Source organism: Eptatretus burgeri, chromosome 6 (assembly GCF_056783735.1).
Source record: "Eptatretus burgeri isolate ZD-2024b chromosome 6, Ebu_testis_v1, whole genome shotgun sequence".
Taxonomy (NCBI): domain Eukaryota; kingdom Metazoa; phylum Chordata; class Myxini; order Myxiniformes; family Myxinidae; genus Eptatretus; species Eptatretus burgeri.
The window spans coordinates 6,611,316-6,628,452 of record NC_140966.1 but is presented as its reverse complement, the minus strand read 5'-3'; the positions used below and the strand labels follow the sequence as shown (position 1 = coordinate 6,628,452).

Here is a 17,137-nt window from a genome sequence, read left to right as displayed (position 1 = left end):
AGTTTGGGGAAGGCCCTTTCCTGTTTCAGCATGACAATGCCCCCGTGCACAAAGCGAGGTCCATACAGAAATGGTTTGTCGAGATCGGTGTGGAAGAACTTGACTGGCCTGCACAGAGCCTGACCTCCACCCCATCGAACACCTTTGGGATGAATTGAAACACCGTCTGGTGAACCAGACATAATCGCTCAACATCAGTGCCCGACCTCACTAATGCTCTTGTGGCTGAATGGAAGCAAATCCCCGCAGAAATGTTTTATCATCTCGTGGAAAGCCTTCCCAGAAGAGTGGAGGCTGTTATAGCAGCAAAGGGGGAGGGGGGGACCAACTCCATATTAATGCCCATGAGTTTTAAAAATGACCAACCAATCATGACCAACTCCATACTAAAGACCCAAAAGTCTCTGAAGACCCCAAAATACCCTGAATACCCCAAATATCCTGAAGACACAAAAGTCACCGAAGACCCAAAAAGACCCTGAAGACCCAAAAGACCCCAAAGCACCAAAATATCCTGAAGTCCCAAAAGAACCAAAAGACCCTGAAGACACAAAAGTCACTGAAGACCTAAAAAGACCCTGAAGACCCTAAAGACCGAAAAGTCCCAAAAGACTCCAAAGACCTAAATGTCCCAAAAGACCCTGAAGACCCCAAAGACTCCCCCAAGACCCTTCAGACTCCTTTGACCTTTGCACCATTTGGACCCCTTACACCCTTCAGACAGGTTAGCCAGCTTAGACACTTGACCATTTAGACCACTTGGACATTCTTGGATATCACAAATAAATTTCAAGTAAATATATCACCGAATTTACAAATAAATTTGTAGAAAATAAATGTTTGTATCATGATTGGTGTAAATCAAGCCAACACAGCAAATCTGACATCAATCTGTGCAAGGACGTGTGGAGAGGCGAGCGCAGCGAGTATGCTATATTTACCTCCACCACGTGATGTTTTCAACCCTGTCTGTCTGTTTGTTTGGCTGTCTGCGAGCAGGATATCTCCAAAAGTTGGGGACAGATTCGGATGATACTTGGTGGACAGGTTGAGTGTGTGGCAAGGACGAATTGATTCACTTTTGGTGAAGATCCGAATCTGGATACAAGAATTATTTATTTTTTTAAAGTGTTTCCTCACCATTGAGAGAAAGGGCCCAAAACGATATAGTATAGTGCTGTACAGCATGATATTTCAAAAATGTAATGGGCCCGATATGTTCTCGTGGATCAGGCATTACGTGGCGGGGGTATGCGCTCCACCGAGTGCCCTTCTAGTTCTAATATGGTTCTTGTATTTCATGGTGTTAACCCAATGTTTGTCTCTTTTCCAACAAGCCCAATGAGAGCGTTACCAACTAGTAGCATCACAAATCCGAACAGGGCATGTGAAGGAATACTTATGGTATACGTGGTATGGTGTAGGCAGGAGAGCGAAAACGACACTGAACCACCCATCTTGGTGTGGAGATGATCCCTGCAGGAAGGAAGCGTGGGCTTGGATAATGAAGTGGAACCAACCCAATGGCTGTGACCTAACAGAAAGGTACACCATTCCTTGTCAGGGCAAGTTGTAGTTAAATGGGAATGAAGTTGGAGGAGAGGCGGGCTCAGAGAAAGTGCCTAATTGGTTTAAAGAAAAAAAAAACCAGACGGATCCACAGCGCGTCATGGTACTGGGAGACATGGTCCACACATCAAGAAGCGGACAGTTACAGGATCAGAGGGTGCTGTTTCCTGGAGTTGTCATGGCACAGCTTGCATAACTGGTCCTTCTTGAGGTTCCTTGGCTGCTTTATTCTCACACAACCTGTTGAGCCAATCACCTTCACGGATCATTTGGCTCCATTGCACTTCATAGTTGTAACCGATAGTCTACTACCTCCTACTACTTCTTTTAACGGCCACAATTATTCCCCACCTTATTTTGGGGTCGGTTGGGGAATGCTTTTTTGCCCCCAAATCTATCATGCATCGGCTGTGCAGGTGTGACGTTCCACTGCAAAATGGTAAGAATTTGTAGTTTGTTCAGAGTGCTGGCAATAGCTCGCCTACTCTTCGTGAATGACATCTTTCATTTAAAAAGGATCTTTAATGTCCACCAACTAATGCCGGTGGATGAGATGTCCAGTTTAACGTCCATCTGAGGGACGGCACACATATTTGGATACCCTTCTGAGCTATGCTGCCAGCACTAAGATGTAGTGGACAAAAACATGGAAACACTAATGTAAAGTCACTGAAAAGGAATTGGGCTACTACGTGCAGCCAGTACGGCCAGTATGCATGGTGGCATAGTGTCTACCAGCATCTGGAATTCTGCAGGAGTTACCTAACAGAAAGCACCATTCTTCCATGAGAAACTCAATCAACTCACACCTGTTTGATGGAGGTGGAAAACGCTGTCTCAGGCGTCATTCCAGAATATCCCATAAATGCTCGATTGGGTTCAGATCTGGTGACTGAGAAGACCATGACATATGGATAACATCAGTGTCATGCTCATCAAACCGATGGGTGACCACATATGCTCTGTGGATGGGAGCATTGTCATTCTAGACAATGAAATGCTGCAACATGGGGAGAAGATGATCACTCAGTAGCATTAAGTTGCGATTGGCATTGACCTTGCCTTCAAAGGGAATGACTTCACCCAAACCATGCTGGGAAAATGTGCCCCACTACATTACAGAACCACCAGAACCATTCACTGTTGGAACCAAGCACTCAGGGTTGTTGAGTTCTTTAGGTTGGCGCCACACGTGCACTCGTCTGTTTGTCGAGAACATGGTGAAGGATGATTCAACTGACCGTATCACATTTCTCCACTGCTCAATAGTCCATTGCCAGTGCTCTTTGCACCACTGGACTCACAAACATGTGTTGCCAGGTGTGATCAACGGTTTGTGAACTGCAAATCGACTATGTGATCCAACTATGTGGAGTTATCGGCGTAACCTCGGCGGATCGTTTTTTTGATTAAACTGGATGCTCGTATCCCAGGTTGAAATTTACAGTCAATTGAACTGCAGGGGCTCACCTGCTTCGCCGTGCACTTCAAATCAATGCACGGATAACACGATCCTGGAGTATGCACTTCCGCCCACTGTTGCCCTTTGCTGATGATGTCTTTCCCTCGGAGTTCCATGCCAACATCTCCTTTCGACGCCGTTGCTCATGAAACATCAGCGAGTTGAGCTGTCTTTGTCACTGAAACTCCTGCCAAATGCGTGCCAACAATCACTCCTCTTTCAATGTCACCGAGGTCTCCTCTTGCAGCTACGCCAGCCGTAACACTGGTTTACAAAGAAATTTAGGCACGTATGAAAATAAGTGTTCTAACCTAATTTTGGGGTGCTGATTTCAGATACGAAATCTATTTTCACTCATCACCTCTAGTTTTTGAGATGTACATGTATACACGTACATACATGTATACAAATAGCCCTAGACCCAAAAATATCTGAATATTTCAGTAATACACTACATAAATTGGTGTTTTAGACTAATTTAGGGATGCTGAACTCAAATTGACACTTTGGCAAGCCGATGACGCTATTTGCGTCATCCAAAAAACTCCATAGGTCAGACATGTGCATTGTGCGGCTGGGAACGCCAGCAGCTTACTCGTGGTGAGAGAGGGTGGTTAGTGCTGCTCTACAATTATCCGGTAGGATGATACTTTTATATAAAGTAGCTGGGTTTTTAATTTTTATTTTATACTATAGATAATTATAGAAGAATCATTTGCACACAATTTGAGAGTAAAATGAATAATGTATTTGTATGTATACTTGTATGTTTGTATGTACATATGCATTTGTAAATACAACCATATTATACATTACATATAGGTTTATATTATGATTTTGTGACAATTCACGTGACAATATATATATATATATATATATATATATATATATATATATATATATATATATATATATATATATATATATATACATATATATAGATATGTTAATTGTTTATTTTGTTTTTCAGATATTGTGAGCTGTTACATATCTCGACAATGGCTTCAGGCACTTCAAAACACCGTGGATGCGTCAACAAAGCTGATTCATTTTGTTATGTCTGCGGGGATTTCACGACGGTTGCACAGCACCGAATAATTACTCCCCTCCTGAGAACTGCATACTTTCATTATTTCGACTGTAAAATTGGAGATCAAGACAAACCCTGGGCCCCACACATCTGTTGTAAGCCCTGTTACAATGGGCTCACTGCATGGTTTAATGGCAGGAAAGCAGCCTTCAACTTTGCTGTTCCACTGATTTGGAGAGAACCACCAAGTTATGCAAACGATTGTTATTTTTGTCTGACAAATATTACTGGTTTCAATGTTTCTTCCAGAAAAAAAAATCAATTATCCCAATCTTCCCTCAGCTATGAGACCTCTTCTCCACTCAGATGATCTCCCTGTCCCTAGACTCCCAGCAGATAAGGATCTTCTTCCTTCATCCGATGAGGAAATGTCCTCAGAAGCGAATTCTGCCAAGTTGGTCTCTTTTGAAGACAGTCTCTGTTTATTCAGGACCAAGTGGCAGTGAGCACCACTGGATCACCCAGGCAGACCTGAATGACCTTGCCCGGGATTTGTACCTCTCTAAGCAGCAGTCAGAGCTCCTGGCATCCCGGCTGAAGCAGTGGAACCTGGTCAAGGCAAATGTAAGGATCTGAAGTTTCAGGACATGGAACAAGGAGCTCGCCTCACTCTTCGACATGGAAAACAGGTTGTGCTACTGTATGGATGCCTCTGGCCTGTTCATCTCCCTTGGCTTCCCACACAATCCCTCAGATTGGCGTCTTTTCATAGACTCTTCCAAGCGACGTCTGAAGGCTGTACTCCTGCACAATGGGAATAAATACCCCAGCATTCCCATTGGCCACTCAGTTCATTTGAAGGAGTCGTATGACAATATGGAGCTCCTTCTGGAAGCTGTCAAGTACCAGCAGCACCAGTGGAGCCTCTGTGTGGGACCTCAAGGTCATTGGGCTCCTTATGGGTGTGCAGGCAGGCTTCACGAAGTACTGCTGCTTTCTCTGTCTCTAGGACAGTCGGGCTGTGTCCAAGCACTACACGCAGAAGGACTGGGGGTCAAGGAGCACTTTCGTGCCTGGGGAACACAGTGTCCAAGAAAATCCTCTGGTGGACATGAACAAGGTGCTTCTTCCCCCTCTTCATATCAAGCTTGGCCTCATGAAGAATTTCGTGAAGGCCATGGACAAGGATGGCACTGCCTTCCAACACCTGTGCACTCCGTTCCCAGGTCTCAGTTCTGCTAAGCTCAAGGAGGGCATCTTCGTCGGACCTCAGATCAGGGAGGTGCTGAAAGATGAGGTATTCGAGGAGAAGCTCACCTTGAAGGAACTGAGAGCATGGGAAGCATTTAAGTCAGTCTGCCATGGCTTCCTTGGTAACACACGGACACTCGATTACCAAATGCGTGTCGAGAAGTTGTTGCAGGCTTATCAGGATATGGGGTGCCGAATGTCTCTCAAGATTCACTTTCTCCACTCCCACCTCAACTTCTTCCCCCCGAACCTCGGAGCAGTAAGTGATGAACATGGGGGAAGGTTCCACCAGGATATTACTAAGATGGAGAGCAACTCCCAAGGCAAGTGGAACCCCAGCATGATGGGGGACTTCTGCTGGATGCTCCTGCGTGACATCCTGAAGGCAAAGTACACCAGATCCTCCAAAAAAACTCACTTCTGACTGTCTGTAGTACTATGATGTGTTGTTGTTCGTCTTTCGGCTGCTCCCGTTAGGGGTCGCCACAGCAGATCATCCATTATGATCCGCATACTGATTTGGCACAGGTTTTACGCCGGATGCCCTTCCTGACGCAACCCTGGTCACCTCTTACGACACAGGGATAAGGATTGGGTTTTGCCATGATTCCGGGCTGCCCTACACCCTCTCATAGCGCGGCCCAGTGCAGAGCTCCCGTCCTCAAGCGATCCTCCAACCCAAGCCTCCGAGTAGCCGGATTACAGGCGCACGCCACTACGCCAAGTTCTGTAGTACTATGATGTGTATATATGCTTATATCCAAGTAATAGTAATATTTCATTCTGTCAGTGTTCTGTGTCTATGTTTTGTTTCGTTCTGTAATATGCCATTTGAATATATTAAATAAACACATTATATTATAAATATATGCATTATAATAAAAAAATGGGATATGGGATATGTAAAAGCAAAAAAACTGGAGGTGATTGAGCAAAAGTGTTTAGAAATTTGAATTCAGCATATCAAAATTAGTCAGAAACACCTATTCACATGCTTGCCTCAGAATTTTTTTTTGTAAACCAGTGTTATTATAGGCAACCAGGCTTGCGCAGCATTTTAATTCATGCCCCTAAGCATGCTGGGAAGTTATTTGCTTTATTAACACATGGGTCACATCTGTGTGGAAGCCGTTGCTTTCAATATACTTGGTGTCTCATTTACCCAGGGGTTACCATTTTTTTTCTTACTACCTGTAGTTGTAATTACCTTACGTGCGTAAAGCGAAAACTGTGGTTAAGCAATTGGTTCACTTTGTTTGTCTGTCTGTCTGTCTGTCTGTCTGTCTGTCTGTCTACAAATGTCGGTTTATGATCGAGTAACAACTTATTTAAATTGGATGATATATTTTGAACACGAATCAGAACATGGGTTGGAAAATGAACCTGTAGTTTGACAGTACTTTGGCTCTGAATTCATCCTGATCGCACATGCGCACAGAAGAGTGAGATAATATTTTTTTTACTCTGTCTGCATGCCTGGCAATCAACCAAAATAGAAAATCATTCCAAACAGGAAATGTCCAGGTTTTTGAGGACATCATAAAGGACACAAACACCAGGCACAAATAACTAATGCAATGTGTTCAATGAGGTGGCGTAAAAGAAGCTGCATCAATGATGGGAAACTTCCGAATTTTATTTTCTACAGCCTTTGGAATCGTTATTATCCCCCGTCAACCAACGAAGTTGGCAGGGGATATAGAAATGGGTTCCGCCCGTCCATCCGTCCGTCACATTTCGTTTCCGGAGCTTAACTACAAATCCCCTCAAGATATATTTACGAAATTTGGTAAACATATCAAGCAAGTGGTGAACTGGTGCCTTTGATATTTTCTCATTGATAGGTCACATGGTTTGGCAGCCATGTTGGATTCAAGAAAAATATTAAATAATGTTTTCTCTGGAATCACATAACCTAACGAAGCGAAAATTTGCAACTATCATCTTCCATCATGTCTGCATACATAGTATAAATTATAATGTCACAAGTCACATGGTTTGGCGTCCATCTTGGATAGAAAACACACCTCATCCGATTAACACGAAACTTCACACACGTATTCCACTGGAGGATTGGAGGCAGAATGTAAATTTATGATGTCATAGGTCACATGGTTCATCAGCCATCTTGGATTGAAAATTAACAAATTTTAAAAAATCTTCTCCAGAATGGCTGGACAAATTGAGGTAAAATTTCACATACACTTTCCCCAAGACATCCTTTCAGAAGTTTGTTAATTTCTAATTGATAGATCACATGGTTTGGCTGCCATACTGAATTTACCCTAAAACCTTCAAACATCTTCTCCAGAACGGCTGGTCAGATCAAGGGGAAACTTCACAAACATATTGCACACGCTCAGGGAATATAAGTTTGTTAATCCTCATTTACTATGGCGGGGGATATTGAAGACTTTGTCTTCAACGGATGCTAGTTTTATTTCAGTTGAGTTGTATAATTAAACATTGGAGAACACAATCGCCTTTTTGGCACTTTCAAAACCCTTCTGTTAAGCAGTACTTGGATAAAATATCACAGCATTTTACATCATCTCGACCAATCAAATTTGATGCTCGCGGACCCCGCCCATGACCTTGTTTCTCAAGAATGTGCAGGGTATGGTGTTCAAGTTGAAATTATTGCTCAGTTATTTTTGTAACAATCCTCGAATATCTTGGGCACGTGACAATAGTGACAAAAAATACGAAGCGTAATCCTTTCTGTGGAATGTTCATTATGATCGTCATGTTATACATGCCAAGCTGAACTGAAAAAAACAAAACACCCCGGGAAATGACACGAGCACTGGGCACGATTAGAATGAAGTGGTTCAGTCACATCCGATTTAATCGGGTGAGGAGGAGGAATCTTTTACTTTCCCTCATTTTGATTACCAAGTTTGGGAAATACAGTAATTAAGGTAATAGTTCAGGTGGCATGCTGACATGTTTCTAAGTTATGCATTAATTTTGAAAGACTTATGATGCATTGTCTCTATAATGAAGCATCCATCCATCCATTGGGACCATACTCTGTGCAGAGCGTTGGTGCTGCTTAAGCAGTCTCCTTGGCTATTGGACACAATCCTGGATGGGTCGCCACTCCGACACAGGATACCAGCAAGCTGGCACTCATTTTGATAACCTCAGAAGGATGGCAGGCAGAGTCAACCCCCCTGGTATCAATTCAACGGCTGAGTCGGATTTGAACCTAGGATCGTGGGATTCCAAAACCACCACCCTAACCATTAAGCCAACACCAGGCATGTAATGAAGCATGATAGAGGAGTATAGAGATCTTAGCTCCAGCTTGGGTTCCATTCTCGATCAGACGATAAACTGTCATCCTGGTGTTTCAGAGGCACGGCTGGATATCCCGTCTGCCTGCATTAGTTGGTGGACATTAAAGATACCATGGTGTCCTTCGTACAAAGTTGGTTGTTTGCCATGCTGGGAGGAGGGGAGGTGGAGGTGAAGTAAGTTGAGCCACTACTATAGATTTTCTTTGCTGCATGTTTCTCCTTCATCTAAAACTGCTTTTTCCCGAATTAAACAAGCAAAGTATGTGAGCACCACCTTTCAGCTGGCACACATTAGGGGGTGAATCAACTTACCCTCCTCTCCCCTACTGTGTGCCACTTGGAAGCTGTTTAGCACAAGCTCTCTCTATCTCATGACGTGACACAATATTGCCAAACAAGTGGTGGTGGGGAGAGAGAGGACACACAAACTGTACACTCTCACACACACACACACACACACACACACACACACACACACACACACACACACACACACACACACACACACACACACACACACACACACACACACACACACACACACACACACAGTTTATGGAAAGTTGGAATCTTAAACTCCATATTACAGACGCAGTAGATTTGGGAAAGAAGATTGTCTGGTTCAGCCTGTTCTGCTTCTTCTTTCAAAAAGTGCACGTTCTCTTAAAATACCATCTCCTCTTTATTCCAGGGGCCTGTCTCGAAGATGTGGCTCCCATGGGCCTGGAATGTGTATTGTGTATTTTCTGCAAAATTCAATCACTTATTATGTAAAATAGGTTAATAAACATGGAGAACAATTTTTTACATGAAATGTATGTCATTTTCATGGATATTCATGAATGACCCATGTGATGTCAAAATTTGATGTTTTTTTCCTCACTTACGACACCTCTTTGCTCTCCCTGTCCATTATACTTACTTTCACTTGCTATACCTCCCTGTCCATGATATCTTTTATCAAGTGATGGCTATAAGAATTTTTTTTGCAGGCATACATATGTTTATCAGCCACAGAATGTATTGACAGGTTCATGGGTGGCACAAGCGGATATGTGCCCCTCCCTTTGTTTTTTTTTTTTTTTGCGAAAAAGCCAAAACATGAACATACAGCCCTTCTCCACCCCACCTTACCGCAGGTGTAAATCTACGTGCGGATCATTTTCTCTCCACTGTGTCTTAATTATCCCATTTGTCAAACTCTGACTCTACCTCCCTTAATTCTCAGAATATCATCTGTTCTTTCTTTTTCTTTTCCTTATAATGTGTGGACTGTCATTATGAATACGTGACCTTGCAATTTTGCTGAGTCCATGAGGGGTCATGTGACCAGTATAATGCAGCCATTGTGATGGTGAATGTCAGTCGACGAGTGCTAATGGCGAAACAAGCGTGTAAGTGGTCCTTTTTATCTCAATATATGTGGTTCAAAAATGATGTAGATCTTTCTTTAGGTTTTAATGTTTTTTTTTTGTAGTTGTTTTTGACCCCCTCTTCATTTGGAGTGTTTGCTTGAGTCCTCATTCAAAATGTCCCCTTCTATAAAATTTGGTCCTGCAGTGCACCTAAAAATCATTTTGCCCTGCCCCCCCCATGGATGTTATAAATGCCCAAATTGTGAGTGTTAAGAGTTGCACCATAAATCACAAAATATAAAGGAATCCAGATTACCCATTGTTAATGTTGTTGTTTGTTTGTTTCAGGTACTCATTCATCTGCTCGGCTGCATGGCAGACCATAGAATACATCAATGTAACAATGAGCAGTGAAATTGATGAACATCAGTCATTGAAGACAATTTCAAATCAGAAGCATCGGTCTGTGCCTTCCACCGACTATCACAAATGTATCATCTGCCAAACAGTTACAAGTGATCCATTGGTAAAGACTACATCTGAGGACACCATTGCAAATATTATTCAGTGTTTGGCAGCAAGAGCTAACTGTGGTGAACCTGGATTGCTGGAGCCAAGCACCCGATTGGAACATATGACGGACTAGATGGTATTCATGGAATATTTACCCAGTGCAGTCTTGAGAAGGACTTGGTGCAAGCCAACTCTTCTGGTGGCAAATTTATAATTTAAAAAATTGAATCAAAATCAAATGGAAGACCAAACAAATAGGTCCTGCATTGGAGTCATCACAAGGAACCAGAACAAGCAAAAAGCAAAGATGAAGTCATCAGGAGGAACCTGGCTAAGACTCGGGTTTCAGCTGCTACTCCTCTCCCCTCAAACCCATCTTGGCACAGCCAAGTGAGCCTGATCCAATATATATGAACACAGATTCAAAAAAATTAAATAATTCTGGCTGCCAGACCAAATATATACATATACATATACATACATATATCCTGAACCACATGAATGATGACATCATCATTTTATTTTTTTTCTGCTCACCAATTTATCCCTCGATTATCTCAAAAATTTTCATACTGATCGGATGTAGCGTTCTATGTATACAATCATGACGTCATCACAAAGGCACCTATGACATCATAAAAAAATTCACGCTTATTCCCCATGAGGAGCACTTGCCATTTGCCAAGTTTGAATTTTTCCACAGAGGTGGTATCGCAGGCTTTGCAGCCGGCTTCATCAAGCACAATACAGTGAAATAACAGGACAGACCCTCTCCTCACACTGCCTTGCCTTCCCCTCACACTGCCTTCCCCTCACAATTCCTTTTCCCTCACACTGCCTTCCCCTCACACTGCCTTCCTCTTCCCTCCCCTCACACTGCCTTCCCCTCCCCTCCCCTCACACTGCCTTCCCCTCCCCTCACACTGCCTTCCTTCCCCTCCCCTCACACTGCCTTCCCTCCCCTCCCCTCACACTGCCTTCCCCTCCCCTCACACTACCTTCCGCTCCCCTCCCTCACACTACCTTTCCCTCCCCTCACTCACACTGCCTTCCCCTCCCCTCAGACTGCCTTCCGCTCCCCTCCCCTCACACTGCCTTCCCCTCCCCTCAGACTGCCTTCTGCTCCCCTCCCCTCACACTGCCTTCCCCTCCCCTCAGACTGCCTTCCCCTCCCTCCCCTCACACTGCCTTCCCCTCCCCTCATACTGCCTTCTGCTCCCCTCCCCTCACACTGCTTTTCCCTCCCCTCCCCTCACACTGCCTTCTGCTCCCCTCCCCTCACCCTGCATTCCCCTCCCCTCACACTGCCCTCCCTTGCCCTCCCCTCATGCTGCCTTCTGCTCCCCTCTGCTCATGCTGCCTTCCCTTGCCCTCCGCTCATGCTGCCTTCCCCTGCCCTCTCCTCATGCTGCCTTCCCCTGCCCTCCGCTCATGCTGCCTTCCTCTGCCCTCCCCTCATGCTGCCTTCCCCTTCCCTCCCCTCATGCTGCCTTCCCTTGCCCTCCCTTCACACTGCCCTCCCCTCATGCTGTCTTCCCCTGCCCTCCCTCATGCTGCCTTCCCTTGCCCTCCCCTCACACTGCCCTCCCTTGACCTCGCCTCACGCCGTCTTCCCTTTTGCACCCCTCCTCACTCCCGCCTACTTCCTCACTCTCCTCCTTCCTCACTTCCCCACCCCTCCTCACTCCCCCACCCCTCCTCGCTCCCCCACCCCTCCTCACTCCCGCCTACTTCCTCACTCCCCCTCCTTCCTCACTTCCCCACTCCTCCTCCCTCCCCCTTTTCCCTCTTACTCCTCTCCCCCATCCTTCCTCGCTACCTCATCTTGCTCACCCCCTCCTCCCTCCCCTCAACCTATCCTCCCTCCTCTCTCCCTCCCCTTATTCCTCACTTCCACACCCCTCCTCCCTCCCCATTTTCCCTCTTACTCCTCTCCCCCATCCTTCCTCGCTACCTCATCTTTCCTCGATCTCGCTTACCCCCTCCTCGGTCTCCCTCCCCTCAACCTATCCTCCCTCCCCTCAACCTATTCCCCCTCCTCTCTCCCTCTCCTTATTCCTCCCCCCCCCCAATTTATAATCCTGTGAGTGAAGTGACAGGTTGTATTTTCTGGTATACATTTATAAATTTAATAAACAGGAATAAATTCCTGTGTGGGGCTAGTGTGAAAAAATTCTGACTCAAGCCGGGACTCACCCCAGAACCTTATCACTTAAACCGTGACCGCCCACTGAGCTGTTGATTCTTCGGGTTAACCTCAGAAATTTCTCACACTAACACCGCAAACTTTATCATGGCGAAGTGTTACAGAAAACAAAATTCATCCAAAATTACAAGAGTTCGATTTCATTCTCGATTTTGGACATGAAAATATACTCTGACAACTTGCTTCCCCATTTTTTTGAATTCAGCATCCCCTATAAAAACCCCTATATACCAAGTTTCATGTTTTCTGCCAGAAGTGCACATCTTAGGTCATGTTTGTTACAAATCCTCCACACCAGTTTGTGAGAATCCACACATGTCTGTGTCTGGATACCACAGTGATGATCAGGGGTGGGGGGGGGGGTCGCTTCCTCGGGGTCCGTTGAGGGTGTCTCTTCCTCGGGGTCCGTTGAGGGGCCCAGATTTCTCCTGTAACTGTAATTTTAAATACAAATGTAAGAGAGAAAGGGTGGGGTGGGGTGGTGGCCCCAAGCTTGTTTTCCTCGATGCCCCTGGTGATGGCGATGGCGATGAACCTTGAGGCTTGTGCATCTGTAGATCGATTGATAACATTGACTTGCCAAGCCACATCACCAAGTATCATAAGTAGTACAAGTTCATTTCCCCACAAAGTCGACATTACTTGCGTCATCGAATTTTGATGTCATACGGATCAATAAAATGTCAATGTTTTTTTTGATGATAAAGGGGGAGGGGGGTTAATCATCATTGATGGTAAGGGGGGGTAAGGGGTTAATCATCATTGATGGTAAGGGGGGGGGTAATCATCATTGATGGTAAGGGGGGTAAGGGGTTAATCATCATTGATGGTAAGGGGGGTAATCATCATTGATGGTAAGGGGGTAAGGGGTTAATCATCATTGATGGTAAGGGGTTAATCATCATTGATGGTAAGGGGGGGGGTAAGGGGTTAATCATCATTGATGGTAAGGGGGGGGTAAGGGGGTACTCGCCGGCCCCCTCTCCTGGCGTCGCTGACGTCATGTCCCAAAGCCGCATTTCAACAACAAACAGTCACAGCTTTGTCAGCTTAATGAGAACACCTGGACAGGTGTGATTAAAAACAAGAGGTTGCGGCGCAGGGCGAATCGATCCGGCAGTGCGAGACGGGGAGGGCGAAGACTGACGGCAAGGAAAACAACAAAAACAACAAAAACAACAAAAACAACAACAACAACAACAACAACAACAACCTGTTTAAGGAGCAGGACTCACGATGGTTCGGGGAACGTGAAGGAACGAGGGAAGGAAACCGAACGAGGGAGGAGCCGCGAGTGTTGAAAAAGAAGAGGGAGGAGCGGACCGGAGAAGGAAGTGGCAAAAAGGGGACGGGGGGCACGCAAAGCGGTTTGGGAACAGTTCGTGCGGAGAGAGAGAGAGAGGAGGAGGTGTGCGTGCGTGCGTCTGGGGGGAGAGAGCAGGAGCAGGAGAGAACAGGTGTTGGAGCATACCTGAGGCTCGAGCGCTTTGTGAGCCCTTGCAGTTTAATGCTCCCAAAATCGGTCCGTGTGTGTTTCTCGATGAACTTTTGTATCGTCGGGAATTTCGTTCATCAACCCCTCCTCTCTTTACCCGCATTCCATTCCGTTTAACCTCGAGTTGCTCCTCGTGTGGGCTCCGCGAGTCGCCCCCCTCTCTGACGTCGAGAGCTCGCTCTGCTGTGCTGTGGGGTTTGACGAGAGGTGTGTTGTGTGTGGTCGTCGCACACCTGCGCTCCGCGATGCTGGTGAAGGACTATCGGATCTGCATGCCCCTCTCCGTGGCCGAGGTGAGTTCACCGCATGCTGGGGGCAAAAAGGGGGAGCAATGGGGTCGAGACACGTGTGCGTGCAGCGTTTGGCTCCGTCTCGAGGAATCCAAGTTCGTTCTCCACCGGTGTAACTTTTGCTGCTACATCGATCATTGTTTGTGGCACCCATTGTCCTGATTTGTAAAAGCAGGTAGGAAAGGTGAACATCACCTGTGATCAGCTACATCGAGCCTGGGTTCGAATGTCGACTTGGCAATATTAACTGTCATCCTGGTGTTTCGTGTTTGCGTGTGTGTGATTTTTTTTTTTGTGCGTGTGTGTGGTTTTTGTGTGTGGTTTTTTTTTTGTGCGTGTTTTTTTTTGTTTGTGTGGTTTTTTTTTTGTTTTGTTTGTGTGGTTTTTTTTTTGTTTTTGTGTGTGTGGTTTTTTTTTTTTTTCTGTGTGTTTTTTTTTGTGCGTGTGGTTTTTGTGTTTTTGGTGTTTTTTTGTGTGTGTGGTTTTTTTTGTTTTGTGGTTTTTTTTTTTGGTTTTTTTTTTTTTTTTGTGTTTTTTTTGTTTTGTTTTTTTGCGCGTGTTTTTTTGTTTGTGTGTGTTTTTGGTGTGTGTGGTCTTTTTTTTTGTTTGTGTGTGGTTTTTTGTGTGCGTGGTTTTGTGCGTGTGGGTTTTTTTTTTGTGTGTGTTTTTTGTTTGTGTGCGTGCATGTGGTTTTTTTGTTTTGTGTTTTTTTTTTTGTGGTTTTTTTTTTTTTTGGTGTTTTTTTTTTGTTTTGTTTTTTTTGCGCGTGTTTTTTTTGTTTGTGTGTGTTTTTGGTGTGTGTGGTCTTTTTTTTTGTTTGTGTGTGGTTTTTTTTTGTGTGCGTGGTTTTTGTGCGTGTGGGGTTTTTTGTGTGTGTGTTTTTTGTTTGTGTGCGTGCATGTGGTTTTTGTTTTTGGTGTTTTTTTGTTTGTTTGTTTTGTGTGTGTGTGGGTTTTTGTTTTTTGTGTGTGGTTTTGTGCGTGTGTGTGTATTTTTGTGTGTGTGGGTTTTTTGTTTGTGTGTGTGTGTGGGTTTTTTGTTTGTGTGTGTTTTTTGTGCGTGTGTGTGTATTTTTGTGTGTGTGGGTTTTTTTGTTTGTGTGTGTGTGTGGTTTTTGTGTGTGTGGGTTTTTTTTGTTTGTGTGTGTGTGGTTTTTGTGCGTGTTTTTTGTGTGTGTGTGGGGTTTTTTTTGTTTTTTGTGTGTGTGTGTGTGCGTGCACGTGTGCCATCCTTCGGATGGACATCCATCTGCCATGTCGTGGGTGGATGTTAAAGCTCCCACAGTGTCTTTCGTGAAGAGTATATGATTTGTAAACGGCACACTGAACAAACAAAAAAACAAATTCCCTCCTCAAATGATTGCTGGGAAGGTGATGGCCAATGATCCAGTTTACCCTTCGGCAGCGCAGATGCTCCTGGAAGAGTATGCCACATTGATGATCATGAACCAAGCCAGGGGGATGATGTCGTGTCTATTTGTAATGATTAAGTGTTGCGCTGGCGTTTCACATCAATTTGTCAGGCCGAAAGTGGGACTCTAGTGCCCATTGATCTCGGTGTTTACTCTGCGTGAAGCTCGGGAATCTGACGTTCCTGGTTTCTTTCCTGCACACCTTGATTATCGTGCTCAAAACATCAGCTGCACCTCATTTCCCACATGTGTAAGCATGTTATTGACTTTCAGTTGATAAAATCCAACGGCGTATCTTTCTTGCTGATGCATGCCGACCCATACGTTCCGTTCCATTCCATCCATCCATTGGGATCGCACTCTGTACAGACCGTTGGCGCTGCCGGAGCAGTCTCCTGGGCTATTGGGCACAATCCTCGACTGGTCGTCACTCCGACGCAGGATACCCGAATGGTTCAATCATCCCAGTGATCTGGTACTCATTTTGCCGACCTCATAAGGATGACGGGCTTAGTCACATTCCATTCGGAGGGAACATGTACCTTGATTTAAGCCAGGTGTTGGCTTAACGGTCCGGCTGGCTGGCTTGAGATATTAGGGTCTTGAGTTTGAGCCCCTGTCGTGCTATTAAATAACGCCAGGTGGGTTACACTGAGCCGGTAATCCTTCCGAGATTTGCAAATTGAGTTACCAGCTCACTGGGGGTAATAAGCCATTCGAGCGTCCTGCGTCGGAGTGGCGATCCGTCCAGGACTGTACTCCTTGGCCAAATGAAATTGCCTCGGCACCTCGTGGTGTGAAAGGGATGGTTGTTATTGTTTACCCCGATTTTGGAATGCTTGACCCTGCAGGATTTCCGAATGCCGATGAAGGATGTGTACGAACATTTTGCTCCGACAAAAGAAAACAAAAATGTGAGATTTTCGCGGAAATTGGAATTCCGCACACGTTTGCCGTTTTTGGAAAGGGTGTGCAGTCGCAATGACCGATTTGCTAACCAGATAGGCAGGTTTCTGCTCGACAGTTTTCCACTGACACCGCGACTGTCCCGAAGCTGGCATGCTCGCCGCAGTTCGCTGGTGCTGCAACATCGTCTGATATGACTAATGGTCAGCTGAAAGATATGGTCCAATGTCCAGTGTTCATTGCAAGAGGTTAAAACGTGTCCACGTCACATACATTGTTGTTGGACTTCATTTCACTTTGTTCTGAGCTTTTGCAGGTTTTAAAAAAATAAAATCTTCATTTTTTTT

The 17,137-nt window shown here is 45.1% G+C and overlaps 1 protein-coding gene across 1 annotated transcript in view; it reads left to right on the top strand.

Moving 5' to 3' along the window:
• Positions 1-14,009: 14,009 nt before the first annotated feature.
• The window catches only part of LOC147024185 (cytoplasmic phosphatidylinositol transfer protein 1-like), a 202,391-nt gene continuing 199,263 nt past the window's right edge, over positions 14,010-17,137 (top strand). The window contains exon 1 of the mRNA XM_085883853.1: positions 14,010-14,476. Within this exon, the coding sequence (XP_085739979.1) occupies positions 14,429-14,476 (48 nt within the window). The 5' untranslated portion in view covers positions 14,010-14,428. The remainder of the gene's footprint in view (positions 14,477-17,137) is intronic.